This window comes from Mauremys mutica, chromosome 23 (assembly GCF_020497125.1).
Source record: "Mauremys mutica isolate MM-2020 ecotype Southern chromosome 23, ASM2049712v1, whole genome shotgun sequence".
In the NCBI taxonomy this organism is placed as follows: Eukaryota; Metazoa; Chordata; order Testudines; family Geoemydidae; genus Mauremys; species Mauremys mutica.
Window position 1 is genome coordinate 13372016 of NC_059094.1, and position 26588 is coordinate 13398603.

The 26588-nt window shown below is 42.4% G+C and overlaps 2 protein-coding genes across 6 annotated transcripts in view; one reads left to right on the forward strand and one right to left on the reverse strand.

Moving 5' to 3' along the window:
- The window catches only part of STPG1 (sperm tail PG-rich repeat containing 1), a 49016-nt gene that overhangs the window by 688 nt on the left and 21740 nt on the right, over positions 1–26588 (forward strand). The window contains exons 2-3 of the mRNA XM_044997866.1: positions 13463–13541; positions 25922–26064. Of these exons, the coding sequence (XP_044853801.1) occupies positions 25983–26064 (82 nt within the window). The 5' untranslated portion in view covers positions 13463–13541; positions 25922–25982. The remainder of the gene's footprint in view (positions 1–13462; positions 13542–25921; positions 26065–26588) is intronic.
- Positions 3939–23319, reverse strand: NIPAL3 (NIPA like domain containing 3). Of its 5 annotated transcripts, none has more exons than XM_044997864.1 (13): positions 23201–23261; positions 22759–22916; positions 21254–21671; positions 19068–19136; positions 18787–18958; positions 18638–18697; positions 16981–17126; positions 15311–15407; positions 13645–13780; positions 12784–12872; positions 10813–10876; positions 9427–9521; positions 3939–8402 (listed from the first exon to the last, which is right to left on the reverse strand). In XM_044997864.1, the coding sequence occupies exons 3-13, from the start codon at positions 21350–21352 to the stop codon at positions 8203–8205; spliced, it is 1227 nt and encodes a 408-aa protein (XP_044853799.1). In that variant the 5' UTR covers positions 21353–21671; positions 22759–22916; positions 23201–23261; the 3' UTR covers positions 3939–8202. The 5 variants fall into 5 exon arrangements, with proteins under 5 accessions (XP_044853799.1, XP_044853798.1, XP_044853800.1 ...); XM_044997863.1 differs by lacking the exon at positions 23201–23261 and adding an exon at positions 23081–23167; XM_044997865.1 differs by lacking the exon at positions 22759–22916 and having other exon boundaries at positions 23201–23319.

A 26588-nucleotide genomic window follows, 5' to 3' on the forward strand; every position in this document is an offset into this window, starting at 1 on the left:
ACCCCCCTCCCGTATTCTGTGTTCATATACACACACAGGTTTCTCTCTCCCTCTAACCTGCTAATCCATTCTGACTTCTCCCCAGTTTTGTTGTTTATTATTTTACTTTTTATTACAATACCATCTTGAGGTCTCCACTAAAAACAGGTCACCATTGCCCAAGGTGCTGTACACACATTGTGAGAGTCAGTCCCTGCCCCTTAAAATTTATATTAGGACTTGCTATTAATCACAGTTAACCAAAAAAAATGAATTGTGATTTAAAACATTAATTGCGATTAATTGAGTTTCAATAACACTGTTAAACAATAGAATACCAATTGAAATTTATTAAACATTTGTATTTCTATATTTTCATATATATTGTAACCTGTGTTGTAACTGAAATCAAAGTGTATATTATTTTTATTACAAATATTTTTCAATTCACCTCATACAAGTACTGTAGTGCAATCTTTGTCCTGAAAGTGAAATTTACAAATGTAGATTTTTTTTGTTACATAACTGCACTCAAAAACAAAACAGTGTAAAACTTCAGAGCCTACAAGTCCACTCAGTGCTACTTCTTGTTCAGCCAATTGCTAAGACAAACAAGTTTGTTTACATTTACAGGAGATAATGCTGTCCTCTTCTTACTTACAGTGTCACCAGAAAGTGAGAACAGGCATTTGCATGGCACTTTGTATATGGCCTAGCATGATATTTGTGTGCCAGATATGCTAAACATTCGTATGCCGCTTCATGCTTCGGCCACCATTCCAGAGGACATACTTCCATGCTGACGACGCTTGTTAAAAAAATGTTTTAATTAAATGTGAGACTGAACTCCTTGAGGGAGAATTGTATGTCCCCTGCTCTGTTTTACCTGCATTCTGCCATATATTTCATGTTGTAGCAGTCTCAGATGATGACCCAACACATGTTCATTTTAAGAACACTTTTGCAGCAGATTTCACAAAAAATGCGAAGAAGGTACCAATGTGAGATTTCTAAAGATATCTTCAGCACTTGACCCAAGGTTTAAGAATCTGAAGTGCCTTCCAAAATCTGAGAGGGACGAGGTATGGAGCATGCTTTCAGAAGTCTTAAAAGAGCAACACTCCAATGTGGAAACTACAGAACCCAAACCACCAAAAAAGATCAACCTTCTGCTGGTGGCATCTGACTCAGATAATGAAAATGAACTTGCGTCAGTTTGCACTGCTTTGGATTGTTACTGAGCAGAACCCATCGTCAGCATGGACACATGTCCCCTGGAATGGTGGTTGAAGCACGAAGGGACGTATGACTCTTTAGTGCATCTGGCACATAAATATCTTGTGACACTGGTTACAACAGTGCCATGCGAACGCCTGTTCTCACTTTGGAAGAGATATTGGAAATAAGAAGCAGGCAGCGTTATCTTCTGCAAATGTAAAGAAACTTGTTTATCTGAGTAATTGGCTGAACAAAAAGTAGGACTGAGTGGACTTGCAGGCTCTAAAATTTTAGTTTTATTTTTGAATGCAGTTATCTTTTTACATAATTCTACATTTGTAAGTTCAACTTTCATAATAAAGAGATTTCACTACAGTACTTGTATTAGGTGAATTGAAAAATACTATTTCTTTTGGTTTTTTACAGTGCAAATACTTGTAATAAAAAATAAATATAAAGTGAGTACTGTACACTTTGTATTGTGTGTTGTAATTGAAATCAATATTTGAAAATGTAGAAAAATAAAAAAATATTTAAATAAATGGTACTCTATTATTAATCATGATTAATTTATTTAATCGCTTGACAGCCCTAATTTATATATCAGAAAATTCCTTCTTCCATTACATTCTCTTTGAAATTACAATTCAAATCTCAAGCAGCAGAGTCTACTACAAAAGTTTTCAGAATGTCTAAAAAGTAGTGTTATGTTAAAACAAAACCATATTTTCCTCTGTTGCATGTGTAACAGTTAACCTACATTTTAGCTGGAAATGGACAACTGTAAAATAATTATATGAAATGGGGTTCCACAATGTTTATATGACATGTTGTTAGCATTTTATTAATTATTTTGTTCATCCATACTAACACAGCTAAAATTTCAAAATACAATTTTCATTTTGTCCCCTCACATTTTTAGGTATGGTTTGGGAACAAACAGCAGAATAAAAGAGGGACCTGCAGGAATTAATATTCCTTCTATCACAAAGTAAAAACAATTAATCCGGTGATGAGATTCATTGCCAAACTCCTTGGCTGCCCAAACTTTGTGATATATTTGCATATGGTTACCTAAGTTTATATCCAAACCAAGTGCATACAAACATTTGCCTGTACTTTTATCTTCCATGAGAGGCAAATAAAAATTGCTGTTTGATTTCACCAATGCGAAAAACCTTTTGTTGATCATTTTTGTTCTCACTCTGCAGCTATGGGGAGAATTTTCATAGCAGGCCAAAATTTCAATTTCATGTGCTGTACTTACCCTGATTTAAATGCTTTCTTCTAAAGTTTACATGTGGCCAAGGAAGGGCAGAAAAGAACTTTAGTCTGATCTCCCCTACTAGCTTTCTCATTTACATGTGTTCAAAGAAAGGCTCTCCTGTGATGGGAGGAAGGAAGATAAGCAAAGCTTTCTAAAGGCATTCTTAATTTCACTTCTGTAGGCAAGGAATTCTGCCATTTAAGTGCTGCAGCAACAGAGGCAATATGTAGTTATCCTTTATTATCATAGCCTTTATGGCTGTGATCAAATGCAGTATCTATTTAGTATGTGATACTTCCTCTCTTAGGGCCAATAATATATTCTGTCCTTATACAGGGACTGTAATGCATCCAATAGTTCTTTTCTATCTCTATCAATTGATTCTGCAGGGGCATATTTATATAGTTCCTTTGCTCCTAAAACACAAGTTGATTGCAATCTCTATAATACAAATAATTTCACCTAAATGATGAAATGCAGCCACTTCATAATGCAATATAGTAACAGTTTAACAATGTACTACAGCAAAATTCTACTAAACAATGGAAGATTCTCTTTCCAGTTGAAACTGTGTGGGAAATGTTGCCAGTGCCCCTTTACTATATGTTTTAATATTTTCACTTTCATAGTTTATAAATATAGTATGTGGCGACTCCTACCAAAAGCCTTTTCAACACCAGGACATATGGCTTCCAGTGCTTTTTCCACTGGTATATGGGTCCCCAGTGTATACAATTAATTAAGAGTATTCTCAGGGTTATCTTCTACTTATCCCTCTGGAATATGGACCCCATATGGTCAATATCAATTAGGTTGGCAAGCATTCAATTAAGATGTATTCTAAATTTATCATCTCCATTTCATAAAGGCAGTGATAGGAAATGCTGATACATTTTCAAGTCCCTCTGGACTTGAAAGCAAAGACATGATATTCCACAAAGACGACATCTCCAGTCATCACAGCAGAGTAATGGATGAGTACCACCTCAGAGAGAAGAGTGCCACTTCCTTAATCCCAGTATTGCCAATCCCAAACACTCAAAAAATCATGAGCCAGACCCTCAAAAATCAAGAGATTTAAAAAAATAAAGGTTCAAGAACCAGAAACTAAATAGAACTCTACAGTACACCTGAGTCACATTTTCAAGCTTTTCTCCAAAATCACAAGGGCTAGATTTAAAAAAAAAAAAAATGTAAACTAACTTTCTTATGTAATTACATGAATCCAGGAGATGGGGCTTTCCAGCTAAATAATTCCAACCAACACCAAATATTGTGATACTTGGCAACACTGCAATTCCCAACCCAGTCTCAGTGCCATGGATTTTTTTCCCTATAAGTCACGCATCCAAAAGTAGACTTTTTCTCTTTGAATGTATGTATCAGTCATTGCTTATAATGCTCCACTGTCATGATGTCTCTCTTAATATGAACAGAATACAATCAATCATAATTGTTATCTTATTGGTCAAGAAAGAGTTCCATATATTTTAATAGAACCTTTTATTAAGTCTCATTTTTGAAGAGCTTACCTAAAGGACAATTAAATAAACATGCAACATCGCTTAGGAAAAATTAAGTTATTATAGTTCATAATGTAAAGCTCTTTATTTACATGTTTTAATGTGAACAAAACTTCACAGGCAAATCAATTTGTATATCTGCCAACATCAGGCCTGTATTCCACAGTATAAAGTTACAAGTGAGAGAGACATTTAGAATATATTTAAGCGCCTGGTACATTGAAAAGCCACACCGTTTCCATTGCAGAGACAATAAGCATCTGTCTCACATTCTGTAAAGCAGTTTTTAATTCTAAGAGTAAAGGAAGGAGTTAAGGGATGATTACAGTAGCAGTATTCCCACACACCACCATTTTAGTAAGAGAGGGAGCAGTCCACTGGTTTCTGTGCACATTTTAAGGGCTTGATTCTGAGAAGTTGTGCATCAATGGGTATAGTCAATGGGTTTCGAAAGTGCTCTCTACATCTCAGGGCCAAGCCCTGAATAAACTGACGCTCAGACAAAAATATACTGCTTAAACTATTCTAGAATAAATAGACTATTTTAGATGTTGCAGGGAGGGTTGGGATATGTGGAAGGTGAAAGTGAGGTGGAGATGTACTCCTTTTAAATTCGAATGGTCAGTTTAGTAGCAAATATTTGCAGCAACCTGAATTATAATCCGTGGCATCTCAGCCCTAAGAGTATTTTGTAAAGAGAGTATAAATTGAGATTAAAACCAATCCACAAGACCTGCCCTTGTGAGCATGATCTAGTATGCTAAATGGGTGGGGGAAGTTTGGTTTGATACCTAATTATGCCCTGTAACTGCTAGGGCTGGAAGACTGCTTAAACGGAGGGCAGCGTTTCTGCAGAGATGCATGTGGCTTCTGAGGGAATGCCATGCACTTCTACTTGGTTAACAGGGATGGTGGCTGCAACACAGAACTGAGGAATAACACAAGGGAGGTGATTTATGAAGCCATTTTAAATATAAAGCATTGAACACATGCAGCAAGTACTCGTGAAGTACAATTGGCCATGTCATGAGTTGCAGCAGGACCAACAATACAAACAAAAATTACACTGGTGAAGGTGCTGCTCCTATGTTAGTGTGTTTGGTCACAAATCTGCATACTGAGATCACCCAATGCTGCCTTAACATGATACACTGGAGCAGCCCAAGCGATTATTTTTATATAGATCATATATACACACACATACACATCACACCTTCACTAGAGCCATTTGTTAGAAAGTTTTAAAAGCGAGTTTTATTGAAAGCAAATGCTATGAACATCTAAAAATGGCCCATTAACCCTTGAAATGAGGCTGAACTGCTTAAATCTTTAGGGCAAGAGACTGTGTGGACTCTTTATACCCAGTAGAAGGGTCAGAGCTATGTAAAAATCTAGAAGCCCCCAGGACCTGGCCAGGGATGGATTTCCCCAGTGCAGGAACCGCAGAAGACAGCCACATGCTGTGCTAAGAGGGGTGTGTCAGGGGCATGGGTGCAGCACTGTGGAGATCTGTAGAAGGCTGTTATCTATTATTTTTATGCCTGGGGACAGTACAAAAGGTGACAAAGTCACCAGACCCCTTTTCTCTTGGGCTTAGAGTTCTGTGCAGTGTCTCTTAGAGCCACAGTAGAGAATCTCTTTCAGGATATCAGCGATAAAGACAACCATGTATTAAAGAGCCTAAATATTTACTCTCCAGGAATTTTGTGTATTGCTCAGCTGCAATTTTTTATTTCTTTTTAAATACCACTAAGAAACCCCAGAAGCAGCTATGAAGACTACATTTGAGTAACACAAAGGGCTGTATGTAGCCTATGGCAGGAGCAATAACCCAAACACTGAAGTCTACTGGTGGCTAAGTTACATTATTATAGTAGGATCAAGCCCATTAAATCAGACACTAGTTTATGTCATTTACTGCAGAGGGCTCCAGGATAGAGAGAGTTTTAGAATGTTAAACATTGAATTTGCATGCATTTGTGGTTTAGTGCTGATCTGTACTGAAGTAATATGTTTCTGTGGTTTAATAGCCACAATGTCAAAACGCCTACTGCCTCAGTGATTAAAAGGGAAGAGATATGAGAAGCGAGCATTCTTGCCTCCCCCCACACACCTTCCCTTTTACCATTCTGCTTTGTATTTTTAAATGAACAAAAACCCCACGTACATTCACAAATAGTCGACTACTGGGGATTGAAAGCCAATGGTATTAAATCAACGTCATGGGGAAATTCAGTAAGTTTAATGTTCTGGCAATACTAGTCCATTAACTTAAGCACAAAAAGCACAAAACAAACAAACAAAAACCAGACACTTCTCTAGGTTTCATAAGCTCAAATGTACAGGATGCCAATGATAAGCTCTGAATTGTCAGATGTGCCAAGCTAGTGAAGCAGCTCTGTGTAAAGTAAAAATATAGACAGTGGCTATCCACCCTTTAGGAGGTCCTTTATACAATTTTTTTAGAGCCGCTCAAAAAGTACCAAAGCAGTGGCAAGTATTTGCAGGTGTAAGTAGTATTTGTAGCCAACAAAGCAAACAGTGTATGCAGAAGGACCAAATTCTGTTCTCATTTATGATATATTTCACCCAAATCAATGGAATTCTTGTAGATTTTTTGCTAGTGAGAGCAGAATCTGGCCCACTGTATATAAATACACAAACCCGCTTTCGCAAATCCTAGGTCCTCTCAACCCAGTTTGTGTAGGAGTAACCTTGTGCAGTGCACAGAAAGCAATTGCTATTGACTTCAAAGCAGCTTCTGCTTGTTTGTTCAGCCACACTGCTATGAAGATAGGCTGAAATGCACTGAGCGGACTTAAAATTCCATTCTTTAGCAAGACAGATATATTTAGAAAGGGGACCAAAAAAAAAAAAAAAAAAAAGTTAAAGTGCAACTGCCTGAAAAGCAGATGTAATTTACATGCAGCCGTAAGCATTATGCTCTTAAAAACAAATATTTTGACCATGTCCCTTTAATCTAACAGAATTCCTCCCTACCTACTTCTAACCACCCTTTGGAAGATAGAAAGTTAAATATATTTTTCCCTTTATCATGAATGAATGCACACTGCTGTGTTATTGTTATCCTGCTCACAAGTGGTGATCCATGCATGTTCATTTATTCTTGTTGGGTAGCTCATAAGTAATGGGCTGCTGCCTTTTTACTTTTGAAGAAAACAAAACCTCACAACATGGAGGCTGAGATTTTTGAATCTGCCAAAGGGATTTGGACACCATTGAGCATCCAAATCTTTAAGGCAGCTTTGAAAAATCTCAGTCTGAATCTTTTGTTCATGAAACAAAATTGAATTTAGACCTTACAAAGAAATACAAGAACTCTAAGAAGTTGGTAAATCTAAAGTCTGAACAACTACAATGCCATTTTAATTTCTTGCACTTCACTGTGTCAATTTCTGCACCATCTAATCCAGTCCTTGGCAAATTCTCTGAAATCAAAACTGGTGACCATCATCTGTGTCCTAAATTGATGTGCAATCTAACACAATGGTGCTACAAAAAAAACCCAAAAACATTTAACATGCACATCTCACGCAACACTAGACATAGAGTAGTGGTTATTGAGAAATGCAACACGATTATGGTCTGGGGAGGGAGGAGGAAGGTGGATCAGATCATTTACTTCCTTATTCTACTGTTTTATACCATTCCTAACACACAACCTTCTTTTGCTTTAGTTCAGTGACATTTTAATGCCATGTTAAAGAAGTGTTCATGAGGTAACCAACACATCATGGTCCAACTTTCTGGAACTCCTTCATAATGGATACATGAGAAACCAAAATTTTTCCCTTCAGTCCTGTTGACTTCAGTTTGTGTTGTGCCTACTGCTGGCCGAGCTGAAAAGCGACAGTCACTGTACTTCACATAGCTTCACACATCTTCACAGTGCCAGCTGTCTGGCCAAATATCAGAGAGCCACAATACTGCCTGTCATTGCACGTTCGAAGTTATTCCTCCTTTTAAGGTGGCTATGATTTACTGCTAGCTTAGGACAAATGCTTCCAAGTTCACAACTATACAGAGTCCTTTATTCAAATAATCCGTCTTGAAAGTTAAGTTTGAGACTAGTTTTAAACCATACGGAGTTCAGCTTTAAGATACTCACTTATATTTTAATGGATCTAAAAACCAAAGCGATAAATAAATAAAGACCACACTCTTGTTGCCCTAAGTCAGCTTCTTAAAGAGCACTCACTCCTTTTTACTGTGCTCCAGCACACGGTAAGGCAGTGCAGAAACTCCTTTGGAACCATGCTCCTCCTGCACTATTGGCAGTGTGGCTGGAGTGTAGATCTCTGCCATGCTATCATTGTTCTCCAGGGCACCATAGGAAAAGGAAGCTTTGAGGTCAGGCTGAACTGCAATTCCTTTGTCGTGCACATTCTGCATGCCTGCAACAGGGGGAGGAAAGGCAGGGATTCAATGGTTTGGAAGAGAAGTCCCTTCTTCCTCCGCCCTGTTATTGACAAATTATACAATTTCAGGGCTAGCAATATGCCCTGTCAGTTGTGTGAGTGTTAAACAGAAAGATATAAATAACCCTGGAAAATTACAGTGGCTAAGCTCCTTGTGGGCGGGTGATGGCAGTCACCTATCATTAATTTGAACATCATTTAGTCACAATCCTCCCCTTTCCCCAAAGTTTATTCTTACTTTTTTGAATTTCTGGAGTCCCTTTCATGAGAGGGGCATTGAGTGCTTGGAGCAATTAATATTCAGGACCTAAGAATTGATTACTTCATCCTGTGCAGTATAATTATGTTCATTTTTCAATAGTGGCCTGATTATTCAGAGGTACGGAGCACCCACAACTCTCCCTGTGGTTAGTAGGAGTTAAAAAGCATACAGCATTGTGCAGCATTGCGCCCCTAACCTCTCTGCCTCATCCACTTGAGGACAGAGCTGCTCCCTATTTGGCGTTTGTAAAGTGATTTATAGGTTAAAAGATCTGGTTTTTAATTAAGATTGCTTCAGATTCTAGACCCGATTCTTATGGACACTAAGGCCACATCACACCACTCTGGCAGGGATATACTCCCATTTTAAGGTCTCTTTACCAACTAGAACAGTGTAAAGCATCCTTAGCGTAAATGAGGATCAGACCCTCTGTATTCCTTTTAAAACAATTTGACACCAAAGCTGCATTCATCATATCAACCTCATCGTGATCATTTACACTGCTGAGCTACCAAAGATATAGACGCAACCCATCATGAAGAGAAAAAGTTATGGATGCATAAACAGTTTAACAAATAAAAATAATTAGAAAAAAATACCACAGCAGCCCAACAGGTTGCAACACTGAACAAATGTTAAAATAAAATAAAATTTAGAGAGAAATCAAAACATGACTTTTTATTCTGACAATGGATGTTTAAGAGGCAGAATGGCAAAATATTGGACTTTTCTTGTTACCTGGCATAGCATCCATGGAGATGTAGGGTTCAAATGGTATGGATTTCTTCTTGTTTCTTGTGATTAAGAAGACACCTAAAAATGCAATGAGGCACCTGAAAGGGAAGGGGGAAGAAGAGGAGTAAAAAGGCCTAGTGAAGTGAGTGGGAAAAAAAAAAAGTCAACAAGCCAAGGTTGTTGCTTCTTCTGAATGTCCATCATGCACCAGAAGAACAGAACACAGAGCTGGAAGAGACAGAACCTGCAGAGCGGAGTTACAGCCCTACTCACCAGGAAGCAGTGTCTCTTAGTTGAATAATGACTGTGTTCACATTATTGAGATCCATGCTGTGTGCAACTAGTAATCAGAACGAGTCAACCTTTCCCTTGGCAAAATGCTCAGTTATTAATTTGCACTTATGGGAAGCGCTGAAGTCTTGACAAATTACAGGGGAATGGTAACAGCCCAAAGTTTGATTCACTCTTACTAAATTCCAAGATTCAACAGTATGACCTTTTAGGCATGTCTGTAGGTAAATGTACTGACAGTTGTCAGCCCTAATTTCTGCAGTATGCTAATGAGAAGAGACAAGGTTAATTAGTACTTTCAGTGGGTCTGTGTTTCTGTATTCATTTGTAAGATAGCTTAATGTGTCCCCTGCTTAGAGAGAGCTACTTTAAAAATCAACGCATTGTAACGAGACTCAGTACCAAGATAAGTAAGTAAGAGCTTTACTGATCCTGTCTGCACTGTATGAGTATCCAAGCAGTACTTGATTGGACTCCCAAAACCCTGTCCTCAGCCCAACATAGGTTCAGCATAAAACGTGGGATGGGTTCTCGGAGGATGGTCATTTATTTGGTTGTTCTAGTCCTGCTTGGAAATTAGGAGGGACACCTTTAGTCCCTTACGCTAAATGTTAAAGGGGATAAAAGGTAACTGGTATCAAGATTGATGCTTCAGGGCCTAAGCTGATCTCCATCTAGGGTCAGGAAGACATTTCCCCACATGGTATAGTTGTTGCACAATTGTGTGCACAATAAAGCTTTTATACCCTTCTGAAGCATCCACCTTGGGCCTATGTCAGAGACAAGATATGGACCTCATGGGCTGTTTTACATTCTAGTAGGACAGTTTTCAGAGTCGGTTATCCTACACATCCATGGACACTAGAAGACAAAGCAGTAGTATAATGAGTCCCAAATAGGTTTCAATAAAATAATTCCTGCCACAGAGGACAATAAACACCAACCCCCTTTTTTAAAAGTTTAGCCATACAGAGAAATAAATTTCAATTTGTTACCACAGTAAGCATCTGTGTAAATCAGCAAAGTTCCATTCACTTCAATAGCACCATGTCAGTTTACACCAGCTGAGGATCTGGCCTGGTATTTTTAAAAACGTACCCTAGTGCAAACATGCATATATGGAGAACATCTTCACCAGTGAAGTCCAAGTAGAAGGTTGCTCCTGAGACAAGAGGAGATAACATGAACAGGTTTTAGCTTAAATTAGATTCCCCCCCGCCCCACCACCACCACATGACTGAGCAAGTAGAGGTACATCTTAAATCACCGCTTCCTCCGGCAATCAAATCATTTTGGGGAGGGGGGAGAATCACAACAACAACAAAAAAAAGACACCAACATTGTTTTGTTTATTTTTCCCCAAAGAAGCTTTTTTAAAAAGGAGGGGAAGTATAGGAATGCCTGCTCTACACTTAAAAGTTGTATAAATATGTCAGTTAGGGATTGGATATTTTACCAAAATAGTCATACTGCTATAACACCCTAGTACAGATGCAGTTATACTGTTATTATGGGGCGTTATGCTGGTAGAGTTCATTCCTTTTCCTGTACAGGAATAGCTCCACTGGTATGAGTACCTTTAGACACCAGCATAACTCCATGCACACTAGGGCGTTGTATCACTTTAACTACACCAGTATCATTAAAACAATACAATTTTTATGTTTAATCAAGACCCAACCCCATTTAAAAAAAAAAAAAAAGCAGCAAGCCACAACAACTAGGAAGTTTATTCCTCTGGGGTAAATCTTTCCCTTTATGGGCAGACACAACCTTTCTTGTGCAGTTTCCTTTACACAAGTTATATTCTAGGATGGAAAATAGTGATACTCCATTTGCCGCAGCCAACAATTATTTGTATTGCTATCAAACATACTTCACAACCACCTCTAAGGCTGCTATGCCAGTGATTTGGTTGAAGTTATTAGCACTGAAGAGCAGTACCATATAAGCAATATTGAACATATTGCCCGAGTCCTGCCCTGAATGGCAAGACAGGTTGAGAATCTCTAATGGCAACAGGGAGTGAATTCCCAACTAATTGCCTATGGCTCAATTCTGCCAAGTGATCTCTGAACCCACTGAAGTCAACAGGAGTTGAGGGGACAGATCACCATTCAGGATTGGGCTCCTACTCACTTAAATTGATAATTGACGCAAATCAAAATAACTTGCTGTGTCTGGCTGCAATATCTGTCTGGGAACCCAAGAATGGAGAAAAATCAGGCAGAAAAACTGAGCCACAGCCATTCAGGACCTTGAATCAGAAGACCACCACCTAAGTCAATATGTAGTTTACAAAGGCACGGAAGACTGAGGCCCTGTCTTCTGGGAGGGTTTTACCAGCTATACAGGAATAACCCTCATAGTTATTATACAAGTATAATCCTTTTGTTTGGACTCCAGCATAAAAATGGCTTTCATTTTAGCTTAAATCCCTTCCCAATTGGCATACACTAAATCAATCAATGAAAAAAGTGCCACTCTTGTAATAAGAGTGTCCACACACGGATTATATCTATATAGCTATATGGGTATCAATTTATACCTTAGGTTATGCTGATAAAACTTTCCCATGTAGACAAGGCCTGAAACAGGAATACGTCAGCCCGTAAGGATGGGAGCTGCAGCATCCTAAATACAATGCGAACAAGAGCTTTGGAAAAAGAATCACAACAGACTCTTCTTGAGAAAACAAAAGCACTTCTCAGTAGCATCAGTCCCACTCTACTGAGTGCTGGTGAGGTTTCACAAACAGTAGAGGAGTTTCAGCCCTGGACCTAAGCTACACATCTAGCAAGCATTCAGATTGCAAGACACCCACTCTTCTATACTTTAGGACAGAGTGAGTGATCCAATCTCAGACATAAGCACCAAATCAGTGGTCAGATCTTAAGAGAAATTTTTTTCAGCAGCCTAATGGGAGAATTGACACATGAAACTGACTACAGAAAACAGCAAGAAAATGCAAGTTATCTTCCTCAACTAGAAAATCAGGATTTTTCTCCAAAGTCTTTTGCCCTTATTTTAAGAGAACAACAAACCTGATAACATTGCACAAGTGTTTACCTGCTGTAATCGCTGTTGCTGTGGACAGGATGTATCCTATGCTGGCAATCTGAGATGAGTCATACAGCTGCGAGGCTTGAGTTAAAAACCTTCAATACAATGGCAAACAATGCAGGTTGATTTTTTTTTTTTAGAAGAATTCTCAACATGTGTTTAGAAGTTGCTTCTGTAGGAGATAGTTCTTTCTCTGTTTCTTTCCACCTCTCAAAAGAATGCTCTCTAGATAAAGATTTTAGAGTCTCTTCTTCCTTATACCTTCAGTGGAGTCACTCATTATCACAGCAGTTTAAAAGGAGAATCAGACCCCAAAGGGAAATCCTGGCCCCACTGAAACCAGTGGGAGTTTTCCTACGGATGTCAATGGAGCCAGATTTTTAAAAAGTTTGTATCCATGTTGCTAATACCAGGGTCAGAGGAGAGGGCTGGTAACACTTCTTTCAGTAGTGTATAGCAGACTTGGTCAACAGTGTTAGCACAGGGCTAACAGTGTTCTCACTGAAGTCAGTGTCAAAACTCCCATAGGTTTCAATGGGAATAGAAACAGGCCCTTAATGATGAAAGCTGGCGTACAGGTATTGGCAGACCGTCAGCATCACGTTTTCATTAACATTAATGTTTCAGAGCAATGGCCACTATTCTGTTTTTAATTACAATCTTGTACCTTTCTTTTAATTCTTAGTACTACAGTTATTATGAAGGATGTGGTGTTTACACTGCAAAGAGATGAAGAACTTCCCTCTTTCAGGACCAGCATAACAGTGAGCAATTTAATTACCTAGTCTTGTCCATGTGGGTTGATTTCAACTACATTGTACTGCACAGCTGTAAACCACAATAGGAAGAGAGACCATATCAACTCACCTTGCTTGAAATACCGCTGTTGCAACCATGCATACCAACATGATATAGAATATAGGGTAGCCGAGCTGGAGGCTTCCTTGTATTGAGACAACAATCATGCCTGCTATAGCCTTCACGGTCACTACAGTCATAGACCCTGTGAATATATAACAAAGCTGAGTTGTAACATAGCAGCACAGATCACTGGATTGTTAACTGGAATCTCCAGCCACAACAGGTGACTGCTAACAAAGCAAAAGGTGACAAGAGCCTCAGCCTTCCTTTTGCAAAGGACAGAACAGGGGAGGAGTGAGATTCCCGACTTCTATTCTCAGTTCTGCCACTGGTTCACCATGTGACTTTGGGTGAGTCACTTAACCTCTGCGTGTTGCTGCTTCCCCACCTGTAGAACGCAGGTATTTACCCAATCTCCATTCATGTTTGAACAGCGCCTTAAGATCAAACAAAAGGGACTAGAAGGGTGCAAATATGCCTTACTTCTGATGGTCTACCAGCTTTATTACTCAAACGGAGGCATTTTCCAAATACAGCTCAAGAATTAGGATTGAGAAAAGCCAATTCTCTTCCCTGTTTCTGCAAGCACAAGTCAAGGCAACTCAGAATTAAGGTAGTCACCCTGTCCATGATTTGGTTGCCCTGTCAGGCCTCCAGTTATTAAGGTAGATACCACAGTGATGGATATTACATCTATAGCAAAGCTTGAGGGAGTACTGCAGCACACTGCATACTGCTTTCAAAGCACTGGATCAAGGAGCTAGTTATACACCAAGTGGAACCTTCAACTCCAAACTCTTTAGCATGTCAGTTGGTGTCTCTGCCTTTCTATTATTCCGGTTACTTGGTGTTTCTTAAGACGACTGATCAACAAGAAGGAAAACGCTAGGGGCGAAATCCTGGCCTTAGTGAAGTCAATGGCAAACTTCCATTAACATCGATGAAGCCAGGATTTTGCCCCACCTCCAGAGCTTCTTCTAGATTAAACGTGGATCTGTTGACATAGTATTGTCTTGGGGCGCCAAGACAATAAATACAACTGCAGTGACGGTGTCGCAGCTCTTCCTTTAAAACTATGATGGCTCATGTAACAGTCACAGTAATCATCTTCCAGCCTCCTCCAGCACCTGGCAACCGAGGAGCTCAAAAGCAAGCAATTCGCAAACATTCATGACATTTAGTTTTCCCACCATCCCTGCCTCCCATTTTACAGATGGGGAAATGGAGACACAGAGAGGTCAAATACCTTACAAAGGTCACACAGGGAGTGAGTGTCAGAGCCAGAAAGATTCCCGGACTAAAAATCCTGTATTTTAGCCACAAGATCATCCTTCCACCTCAGCTGAAGCCGTAAGACACTTCCCAGTGTTTTGCATACATGAACACAACACATCGTCATTAGCAGGGTTTAGAATCTGACATCCTTTATTTAGGGGACTAGATCCTGCCTCCATGAGGAGCGGACTGATGGTCCAGTAGATCTTGTCCATCTCTGCTCTGAAATGCTATAGCAAGATACCGGCTTTACTTGCTTTTCATAAACATTTCTGGAGTTAATTACTGTGATTAGCGAAATAAAACGCATTAACGTTCCCCACCGCCAGGAGCTCTTCACTCCAATTCACAATATTAAACCACCGTTAGAAAATTTTAAGCACACATTTAAACTTACCCAGCAATGCTACCAGCAGAAGAATAACTACTATGTAGTTAGCATTTTTCCTCTTGTAAAAATATAGCAGCAGGCAGAACAGTATGATTTCCACAAGCTAGAAAAAAAAAATGCAGAAATAAGTATTAGAAAGTGAGGGATGGGGTGGGAAATCCTTTTTCTTGCCGTGTATGCGGCTTTGAAGCTCATGTCGGCAATGGTAATAAGACCTAGCTCCTTTCATCATTAGAGCTCAAAGCTTTACAAAGGAGGTCAGTATCATTATCCCCATTTTACAGGTAGGGAAACAGAGACAGAGGAAGTGACTTGCCCAAGGTCACCAAGGCAGGCCAGTGGCAGAGTTTGGAATAGCATCCAGGTCTCCTGAGTCTCAGTCCTGTGTGCTGCCCACTAGGCCACACTGCCTTCCATAAGCCTTGTAATACTATAGCTTTATTTGATGCCACAGAACTGCCTAGTCCCATGAAACTTGATGGATGGAAACGATACTGTGCACATCTTCTCATATTGTGGTACTGCTAACATCCATCAAAGCTGAGGCAGGATCTAGTAAGACCATAGGTCAAATCAGCCCTGATCTGAATGGATGAGATCTTCAGTGACTTTTGCAAGAAGAGTGGAGTGGGATTTTCTGGGGATGTTGCGTTCCTTAAAATAAAACAAACAAAACAACAGGCCAAATAATGCCAATTGTGCACCCAGGTCACTGTTCTCATTCAGCTTTTCCTAAAGTGATTCCTGCATGAGGACCCAACCCCCCACCCATTAAAGTCAATAGGACTCTTTCAACTGCCATCAAGTGGGACTTGGATGGGGTCCTAATAATGAGAACATGAGGTCTTTTGCATTCTGGTAAAACCACAGATCTGAGTCACAGTACATGGGCATCTTAGGCACAGTTGATGCCAATCTGCAGTCTGTTACCAGGGGTTAACAGTGGCAGGTTGGGGAGGGGGTGGAGTATTTTGGACAGGCTTGAATCCTGACACAATAATTCAGAGAGGAAAGGGAAGCTGAAGACCAATCAGTTCTAGAAAACACACCCTCTGCTTTAGATTGTACATACAGATGCATGCTCCGAGCTAGGGAGATAATTATGGGAAAAGCTTTTAGAGTCATTAACAGAGCCAAGAAAGAGCCATGAGAATGATTAAAGGATTCAAAAATCTGCCTTATAATGATTGAACTCCTTGAGTCTATCTGTTTAACTTAACTAAGAGAAGGTTCTGTGGTGATGTGATCACAGTTTATAAGTACCAACAGGGAGAATAAATATTTGATAATGGGCTCTTCTATCTAGCAGAGAAAGGTATAACACGATCCAATGGCTGGAAGCTGAAGCTAGACAAATTCAGACTGGAAATAAGGCGTAAATTAACAGCAAGAGTAATTAACCTTGGAATAACTTACCAACGGTCATGGTGGATTCCCAATCACTGACAATTTTAAAATCAAAATTGGATGCTTTTCTAAAAGATCTGCTCCAGGAATTATTCTGGGGGAAGTTCTATGGCCTGTGTTATACAGGAGGTCAGACCAGATGATTACACTGGCCTTGGAGTCTATGAAAATGCAGCAAGTACCTATGAAAATCCATTTTAAGTGAAAGCCCCAGCCAGACAGATTTCAGAAAGCATGGAATCCATCCCATATTTTATGGGCCACCTTACCATATATAAAAGAAATGGCCAGCTGACTAAATGCTTAGTTATATTGTCTCCTGTCATCATCTCATGACTGTTGGGTCCAAATGTTATCAGCAGGTAAGTTCCAACAACCGCCAAACCACAGCCTACGAAGGACAAAACATAGCGTCCTTTGGCAAACCAAGGACAAGAAACAAAAGACACGTTAGTGGATTAGTACAGGTGCATGGGTTACACACTGCACATGCATAGTGATCTAACTACAGATCATGCTTCCCCTGGAAATGGTTCATTCCTCCACCCTCCGTGCCCCTCTTTCAAAATATTAGAAAAAACATGCAATATATGTGCTCTGAGCTGAGAGCCAAGAGTTAATGCAAGATAAAAAGTCTTCTAAGCAAATAGGTGAGGGCGAGTGCTAAATCTTAGGCCTAGGCTACCTGGCAATGCCGCTTTAACAATGCAGTGTTCATTCCGCCAGGAGGCAGGAGGTCTAGGACCTCCCACCCAGCAAATACTTGTTCAATGGAACGACAGAGATGCACTTCGATTGTGTTGGTGACAGATTGACAATTTCCTGAATTAGGTTTAATACCCTTTGGGGTCCAGCATGTTAAAAATGCAATTGTGTATGCGTTACTGTGGAATTGCATGTAACTTCACTAGGAGACTGACTAATGCACTCTAAGGTGTTCAGCCTGGAGATACCTTGATCAGAAGGGAGAGAGACATGGGTCTCCACCCAGGAGAGGTGATGACAGAAACCTGAGAGTGGGAGCCCTTGCTGGACCAGACAAGGGGGAACACAGGCGCAGTTAATCTGAACTGAGAATATTTAAGGCAGGAGTTCTCAAACTGGGGGATTGGGAGATTATGTGGGGGGTCACGAGCTGTCAGCCTCAGGGCCGGCTCTACAGTTTTCGCCGCCCCAAGCAGCGCGCCGAATTGCCGCCGGACAGCAGGGGCAGTCTGTGTTCCCTTAGGGCGGCAGGCGCGTTTCCGCAGGGGCGGCAATTCGGCGGCAGCTTCTATGTTTAGCTGAAGCCTCCGCGGACAGCTATACATAGAAGCTGCTGCCGAATTGCCGCCACCGCGGAAACGCCCCTGCCGCCCTAAAGGCGCCCGGACTGCCCCCGCCGCCCATGGCGGCAATTCAGCACGCTGCTTGGGGCGGCGAAAACACAGGGACTGCCGCCCCTTGTAGAATGCCGCCCCAAGCACCAGCTTGGAATGCTGGTGCCTGGAGTCGGCCCTGGTCAGCCTCCACCCCAAACCCCACTTTGCCTCCAGTGTTTATAATGGTGTTAAATATATAAAAAGGTGTTTTTAATTTATGGGGGGGGGGTCGCACTCAGAGGCTTGCTATGTGAAAGGGGTCACCAGTACAAAAAGTTTGATTATCACTGATTTAAGGGATTTTCAGGATCAAGGCCCAAGGATGTGCCATCAGATTCCTCCAATAAACCCCACATCCAACTATTTCTAAGATCAGTAAGCAAGGAGGGGACCTTACAGGTTCATTTTCAACAATCAACTCAGGATATGGAAAATCCATTTGTAAAAACAGCATTTTAAGAATTGGTGTCCCTTTAAGAACTGTCATGCTATATACTATGAAGTAAAACTTAAGCCACATTCAAAGCAGAAATGAAGAATAGAGAATAATGGAAGTGAAACTTACTCAAAAAGTCTTTGGGTTTCCACTTTTCTTTAATGAATATAATTCCTATGATTGCGCTAGCTATTAAAAAAAGACAAAAAGTTATGTGCATTGCATTTTCCATGAGCAATCTTACATAAACATAGATACAAGAGTCCTTTTTCCTTTACCTATAACAGACACTGCACTGAGTGGCACAATCAGTGAAAGAGGTGCAAAGGCATAGGATGAAAACACCCCCAGTTCTCCCAGCAGCAGAAAAAACAGACCACACCACCATGTCTTGGTCCTGAAATAGGCCCGGGGGTCTCTGGAACCTGCCAGCCGGATGTGGCTATACTTCTAGAAAGGAAAAATAAAATAAAAATAAAACAGATACTTAGGGATCCTTACTGCTTTTCAAGTACAGGACACTTGGGAAGAAGGTCAATATTTGTTTCATGATACTCACCTGGAGGTTGAGTGCAATACTGATAACTAGATGACCAAATATAGCCAGTAATGCACCAATCAAGTTTTCCTGTAAAGCAAAGCAAACATGCAGATATTAGATTTGCCCCGTGAAGCCAGCGGAAGGTTGGGAAGGGGGCAATCCTGACAGAAAGCAGATTTTTGAATACCTCTCTCTGAGTCCTGTCTCCAGATCTAGCCACTATTCCTATATGATCTTGGGCAAGTCATTTAGCCTCAATTAATGCCTCAATTATCCCATCTGTAAAATGGGGTTAATACTTTCCTGCCTGATATGGGCATTGAGAGGCTTAATTTAATGTTTATGGAGCTCCTTGAGATCCCCATCAGGAAGGTGATGTACCCTGCACCATATTCTTTTTTCAGTAAGTGGCACACCTAAAAATTCATTTTCATGGCAGATCTGAGAATTTGGTGTTCACCAGAGTACAGCTTAGGCAGGTTCTTCAGCACCTTTCTTCAATTCCAGGTTCAGCCTCTAATAAATATCCTGACTGACCTCCAACTGTCACAACAACTGGCCAGATAGGAGCTTGCAGGAAGAGATTTAGAATGCGCTTTTTAAATGAACCAGTTAGTCATTCCCGAGAAAAGCACAGGGGGTGGAAACCACTCCTGACAGACTAGTGTTTACAGCCCAGCAATACCTTGAACAAGCTAGAGGCAGAATTCAGAGCAACAATGAATGAAAGGATGAATCACAAAAGAGATGCACATCACGATGCTACCAGAAGAGCTTGGAGTGATCTCTCTGTGTCAAGTAGGGACATTTACCATTTGCGTTCCTCTAGCAACAGTCTAAATCTCATTAGAGCATCATTAACAGTTTTGGTTTCAAACACAGATATCCAAGGTAGAGCGGGTACTTCAGGGTGATTTATTTGGGATAGCTGAGCCCATGTTTGTCCCTCTCTCCCCCCCCAACTATTGATATTAAAGACACTGGCATTATTTTTCCATGCACAGTCAGGCAGTGGCATTAAAGTAACAAATTGCATTGAAGGTGATTAGGGTGCAAAAGGAGTTTAATAAGCCACGAGTCTCATCAAGCCAACTTCTCCCAGAGTATCCAAGGGCATGTCTACACTGCAATGAGACACCTGCAGCTGGCCCCTGCCGGCTGACTCAGGGCTTGGGCTAAGGAGCTAGGGACTGTGTACAGACATAGTGAGGTGCAGTCTCCCTCCCGTCTCACAGGGTCCTTGAGCCTGGGCTCCAGCCTGAGCCCAAATGTCTACACTGCAATTAAACCGTGGCCCCTTACCCCGAGCCAGCTGGCGTGGGCCAGTTGTGGGTTTTTAACTGCAGTGTAGACATGCCCCAAGAGAACACTGCACTGCAGACAGCAGGAGGGGAACAATATTATAAACCTACCGGATTCCAGGCTAAGAAGCTCAGCAGGTTCCACTGGTTCATCAACCAAACCTCAATTTAGAAAGGCACAGCAGAGGCACTGCCTCCACCACACAGCTCAGAGTTGCCGGCTCAGGAGGGCCAGACGTACTGAAACGTGCCCACGCCAGTTCTCTCAGCAGCACTTAGACTTGCGCGGCACCCAGATCTGCATCCTCAGCGAAGCGCCTTGCACTGTGTTCAGAGTCATTCTAGCTGGGATTTTCAAAGGGGCCTTTGAGTCAGCAGCCCAAATCCCAATCCTAACTTCATCAAGATCCTCTGAAAATTCCAGCCTCAGGATCAGTTAGAGAGGAAGGACGGGCTCCTGGTTAAAGCACTGGGTTCACTTCCCAGCTCCCTGTGTGACCTTGGGCAAGTCACTTAGCATCTTTGGCTCAGCTCCCCAAAGTTATTTATGCTCCTAACGTCCAGTGAAGTTAGTGAAAGTTAGGAGCCTAAATACCATTGAGGATCTGGGCCTTTGTCCCTCAGCTCCCTCTCTACAAATTGGGAGGTTATAATCCTTCCTCTCTCGCTTCCTTTCTCTATCTCGCTGTTGGTCCTCAGGGCAGGTACTGTGCCTCACTAGGTCTCAACAGCACCTAGCCCACGAGGGCCCCATGGCGCTGCTGTAATACAAACACGCAGCACATGATCCAAGAGCTCAGCACACTCAAGCCAATATTTATATTTCCAAGCCAGCCATAAATCCCAGCGCCATTCAGGTCAAGATTTAGGCCTGCTAGGCAGGGCCTTTGGTGAACATCTGACCTTGTAAGAATAGGGATCCTCATGGGGCAGTACAGATACAGCAGCTGTTGCGAGTGGAAGCTGCTGGAGCTGCAGATCTGGGCCATTCCCTCCTTCCATTTTGGTTTATTCACGCATCTCCCTTGTGGCTTTCTCAACATCCGCAACCGCTCTTTAGAGAAGAGACTTGGACACGGCCGGTGCCTCCTGGCCCATTACTTTACACCACTTCTCCTTTTCCATCTTGCTCCCCTGAGCTGAAGAATGGGCTGGTCAGTGGAATCCGAGCATCCTCACAATTGCTGTTCTGCTGCTGTCTCCTTTTTTCCCCGCACGACAAAGCAGGGACGATCCAGTCACTCCAGGAAGAGGTGTGGATCAATCCGTATTTCCAATAGGTCACCAGCACAGCAGCTTATCTTTCCCGAGATTTTAGACACTAAGAAAGATTTAAAAAAAATAAAAGGTAAATCAATGAACAATCATCACAAAACTTGCCACCTGAGAGCAGTGTATTTATAGCGACATACACACACAAGTGTCGGGGAGCCAGGTGGATGGAATGAGAAATTCTGGCCAAGTACACCAGGCAAACCTTTACTCTTATAAGAAATTCCCCAGAATCAAACTAATATTCATACATATCAGATGGGACCTCAGTGTTTAAGGTTTTTCCTCAAGACACCCACACAGCACCAACTGCATAGAACTCAGTTTATCTGAGCCGATACTTAACTGCATGTTGTCCTGAAGACAAACGTTCCTTTGGGTGGTATTAAATGTCAGGCCATCCCATTTGGAGAGCTGGAGTCAAAAAGCTCTGTCCTCAAAGTCCTGTTTTATGCTCCTTTAGTGCCTAGTGTCCTTGTGTTGTACACTCAGGAGACACAACATCACAGGTCCTTCCACCACCACCCAACAGAGATAATAGTGCCGCTTTTCATTTGCTCTAACCAGGGGGTCCGAGCCTGCTCCCACTGACTTCCATGGGAGCAGGATTGGGCCCTTAGAGACTTCAAGCCCCACTCTAGCTGTGTGGAAAGCACCCTGCACACCCGAAGGACCTAGCAGTAGCGGGCACTTTGATAAGCACCTTTCACTGGAGAATGTCAAAGCACTTTACAAACAAACACCCAGGAACGGAGACTCAAAGTGATCCCTTATTATAGCTAGGGAGGCTAAGGCACAGAGCAGTTTAAGGGCCTGATTTTCAGAGCTGCTGAGCACCCACAGCTCCCAGTGAAACCACATGATCCTGAAGCCAATATGGGCTATGGATGATAAGCACCCCCCCCAAAAATCAGACCCTAAGTGAGTTGCCCAAGGTCACAGAATAATTAAGTGGCAAAGATGGGACTAGGATCCGGTAGTTCCTCTGCTCAGTCCCATGCTTGGCTACAAACCACAATCTCTTTCCAAGCCTCAGGCCTATAAAGGATTTGCCTGGCCCACCCCCAGTGATAGCGGTTAAAACAAATGCCCTTCACATGCCCAGCAGAGGAAGAAGCGGCCACCGAGCAAATCACCTGTCTCAGGCTGCAGAGGGAAGGGCAAGATTTTACTTCTGAATGACCATCCAAGCACAATCCAAATCTAGAGCTTTGCTACACGAACCAAAAAAGTTCTTCCGTGTCACTTCCTGGTTTAGGCAATCCACCTTGCCCTGTATGGGCCACTTCTGAGCCTAAAAATAACACAGCCGGCTTTTTAGAGCAATGCCCAGCAGGAACACATCAAAAGCAAACACAAAATACATTCCCAGACCGACAGAAAACACGAATCAGACCAGAAATTACAGATAATTCATGAACTTTCTCTTGCCCACGCAAAGCCACTGATATCACTCACCCAATCTGACTTTCAAACACACTCGTTTGGCTTTCCACTTAGGCTCAGTGATGAAGGGATCTCTGCTGATACTTTACACCCAGGGATATGGATTTACACAAATTGCTTTTAATTTCTTACCCAATTTAGGGCTTCCAGTCTGCTGCAGTGTTTTGCTCTTCTCAAGATACTGCGATTTGCTGCTAGCCCTGCCAGTCATGTAGGATTGAGATTAGTGGCTGCTTGGCAGGGTGTTAAACAGCAGACCCAGCCTATTGGTTGGGAATGGTAGTTTGTTTGAAGTGCAAGATACTAACGAGAGAGAGAATGAAAGCAGAGGCCGGGAGCTGTGTTTTCAAACCATTTAGTGGGGTGGCCTCTAGTGGTCACAATTTTGTATTTGCACAGAAGCCAGCAGACTAAATGGGCTGTTATGGCCCAAATGTGCAAGATTCTGAGAGATGCTGAGTACCCAAGTTCATCTCCTGTTCATTGCACTCATCGGGCTTGGGGCTCTTTCTCAGAATACATGCAGGTTTTTTTTAGAGGCCCAATCCTGTGAGATGACGAACACAAACAAACCCCAATGAAATCATTGAGAGTTTAGCATCTCTCCAATGCAGCCCAAGATGCACTGGTTAAATGGATGTGCTTTGGATTTGGCCTGCTGCACCAATGAAAGGGATTCTGTTGCCAGTGCATTGACTACCATACTAAAATAATAGTCCTAGTAATAGTTAATGCTTGTTAACTGATCCGATGATCAAGGGGTCTTAAGTGTTTTGATTATATCATTGTTAGACACGATGGGACAGATTTCCAAAATAACTCACTACCCACTTACACACTTTCATAAGGGTCAGATTTTTTTTAACTTGGGCACCTTGGCAGCTACTGGGTGCTGGTGAGCACTTTTTAAAAAATCTGACCCTTATTTAGGTGTCTAAATGGGAGATGAGCAATTCTGACTACAGGTGTGGATGCGGAGCTTTTACTTATATCACAATAGCCCCTAGAGGTTCTAAGATCAGGCCCATTGTTGTAGAAATACACAGCAAGAGGCAGTTCCTGCACCAGAGAGCTTACAGTCTGAAGACCCCTAACCGCTCCCTGGGACCCCATCCCCATCCAACCCCCACTGCTCCCTGTCCCCTGACTGCCCCGACCCCTATCCACACCCCTGCCCCCTGACAGCGCCCCCTGGGATTCCCACACCTATCCAACCCACCCTGTTCCCCGTCCCATGACCGCCCCGCCCAGAACCTCCACCCCATCCAACCGCCCCCTGTTCCCTGTCCTGACTGCCCCCCAGGATCCCTTGCCCCTTATCCAACTACCGCCCCCTTATCATGCCCCTCAGAGCAGCAGGAGCTCGCAGCCCCGCCACCCGGCTGGAGCCAGCCATGCCACCCGCGCTGCCCGGCAGGAGCGGCAGGCCAGAGCTTTGGCGGCGCGGCGCGCTGCGGCTGTCAGGGAGGGGCCGGGGGCTCAGGGGCCTGGCAGAACAGGCCCGCGGGCCACCGTAGTTTCCCCCCCTCTGCTTTAGAGTGATCAGTCTGCGGAATTGTCTGAAATCACCCGGAGTGGGCTTGGCTGGGCTTTGCCTGACAAGTTGTGTTGCTATCTCAGTGAAGAGCAGGGAGCAGACAAAGGGGCTGCTCCACTCTTCCCTGTGGTCCCTTTGTAACAGGGCCTGCGGGGGTAAGCACAGCTGCCTTAAGTCCCACGTGCAGCAGCAGATGTGATTGTCCGGGACCATCTTAACTAGGGGAACAAACCAGATGCCATTTTGAAAACCTTTCTGTGATTGGACGAGCGTGTAAAGCACCAAAGTAACAAGTAAAATGATTGGAGAATAGCTGGTTCTGCTGTTGTCTAGGCAACCAAGTGTAAACTTTCTCAGAGTCCTTCTCTAAAGCAGCCCTGGCAGCCAGGTAGGCAGGGGTGGCACCGCAGGGGTGGTAGGGCCCAGGATGCAAAGCTTCCTGTCCTCTGGCTTAGCAGAGACAAGAGTCCCAGCATGCATTGCGTCCTCTTCCCTGACCAAACAGAGACCAGGGTCCCAGCATGCAATGCTTCCCCTCCTCTGGCTTAGCAGAGACAAGAGTCCCACCATGCAATGCTTCCTCTCCTCTGGCTTAGCAGAGATGAGAGTCCTAGCACAGTGGTTCTCAACCTGTGGTCCGTGGCTCGCCTGTCTAAGGGGTCCATGAAAGACTTAGACTGGAAACTGAATAGAATTCAACTATATAGACAGACAATAGATTTCCAAAGAGGTCTGCACCTCCATTTGAAATTTTGTAGGGGTCCGCAAATGAAAAAAAGGTTGCGAACCACTGTCCTGGCGTGCAACGCGTCCTCTCACCTGACCTAGCAGATGCTCTTACAACTAAACACAGTAGCTGGGCTTCACACTCCTCCTTCAGTGTTATCTTTAAAATAACCTTAAAAACAGAGAGCCAGCGTGCTCCTTGTAGATATTAAAAATTCCCAGAGCTTTTTTCATAACAGGGCTTTGCCTCAATCTTTCCTGATCAAATCCTTTCCCTCCCTCTCAGCTGTGAAGCTGGATTGGCATCATGTCACCCCAGCCCAAAGGTGGCAGAAGGGTTGATGTTTATGTGTAGGGCCTGCACCTGCAGCCTTCATTCACCCCCATAGTCCCCCTAAGATCAGGATTGCAGGGATTTGGGGAATTCTTGGTGACAGATTCTCTATGAATGTAAAATATGATAATAATCATAATCTGAAAAGGAAGTTCCCTTGTTTATTAAATCTTTGCCATTCCACCTTGTTTAGAAATTCTGGCTAGTTTTTTTTCTTCTAAATTCATATACATTTTGATATTTCCAATTGATTTAGAAACAAAATGGTGACCCTGAGAAGAAGAGTATTTCCAGCCAGTGGGCAGTAGTTGCGTAACATGGCTGCCTGCTTTGAGAACTTTTCTGTAGCTACTAGTATCAAAGGAACAGATGCTGCGCAGATCGGGAAAGCGTCAAGAGGTACAGTATTGTGAATCGGATAATAACCACTTTGCAGCTGAGAAGGGGAAAAATAGCTACAAATATGTTGTTCTTTGAAACTGCAGCATCAGTGAAGCTAAACAATAGGAAGTGACATCCTGAACAATTTATATCCACAGCCAGTTCCAGTCATTTCAGGATCCAGTTCAGAATTGCTCTCCTTGGGCTATTTAAACCAGTGCAAAGGGAACATAAAATGAACCACATCAGAATCTTCCACTATGCAAATGTGTAAATGGTGACACGTAGTGCAAGGCAGTGGACAATCATGCCCCTTGCTTGTAAAACTTCCGTGGATTTGTATCATAGTCCGTGTGTCTCTGCTCCTTCTGGTCATTTAGCACTTGCCACCTCTCCCTCCACACAGCCTCGCTATCGTTGGTTTGAGAGCATTCTCCCCTCTGCAGTTCTCTAGAATAGACCTCCTGTATCTCTTCCCTTCTTTGCTCTTCCCTTTAATTTCAAAGATCATCTTAAAACATATTTCCTCCCTTGTCAACAGC

Bases quoted from the DNA above. Each gene is read 5' to 3' on its own strand.
- NIPAL3 (XM_044997865.1), bottom strand. From the start codon at position 21,352: ATGGAAGGAGGGAATGGCCCAGATCTGCAGCTCCAGCAGCTTCCACTC. The intron at 19,137-21,253 runs GTCAGATGTTCA...TTTGCTTTACAG, and splicing joins AGGATCCCTATTCTTACAAG to GAAAACTTGATTGGTGCATT. The intron at 13,781-15,310 runs GTAAGTTTAAAT...ATATATTCACAG, and splicing joins TCTGCTGGTAGCATTGCTGG to GGTCTATGACTGTAGTGACC.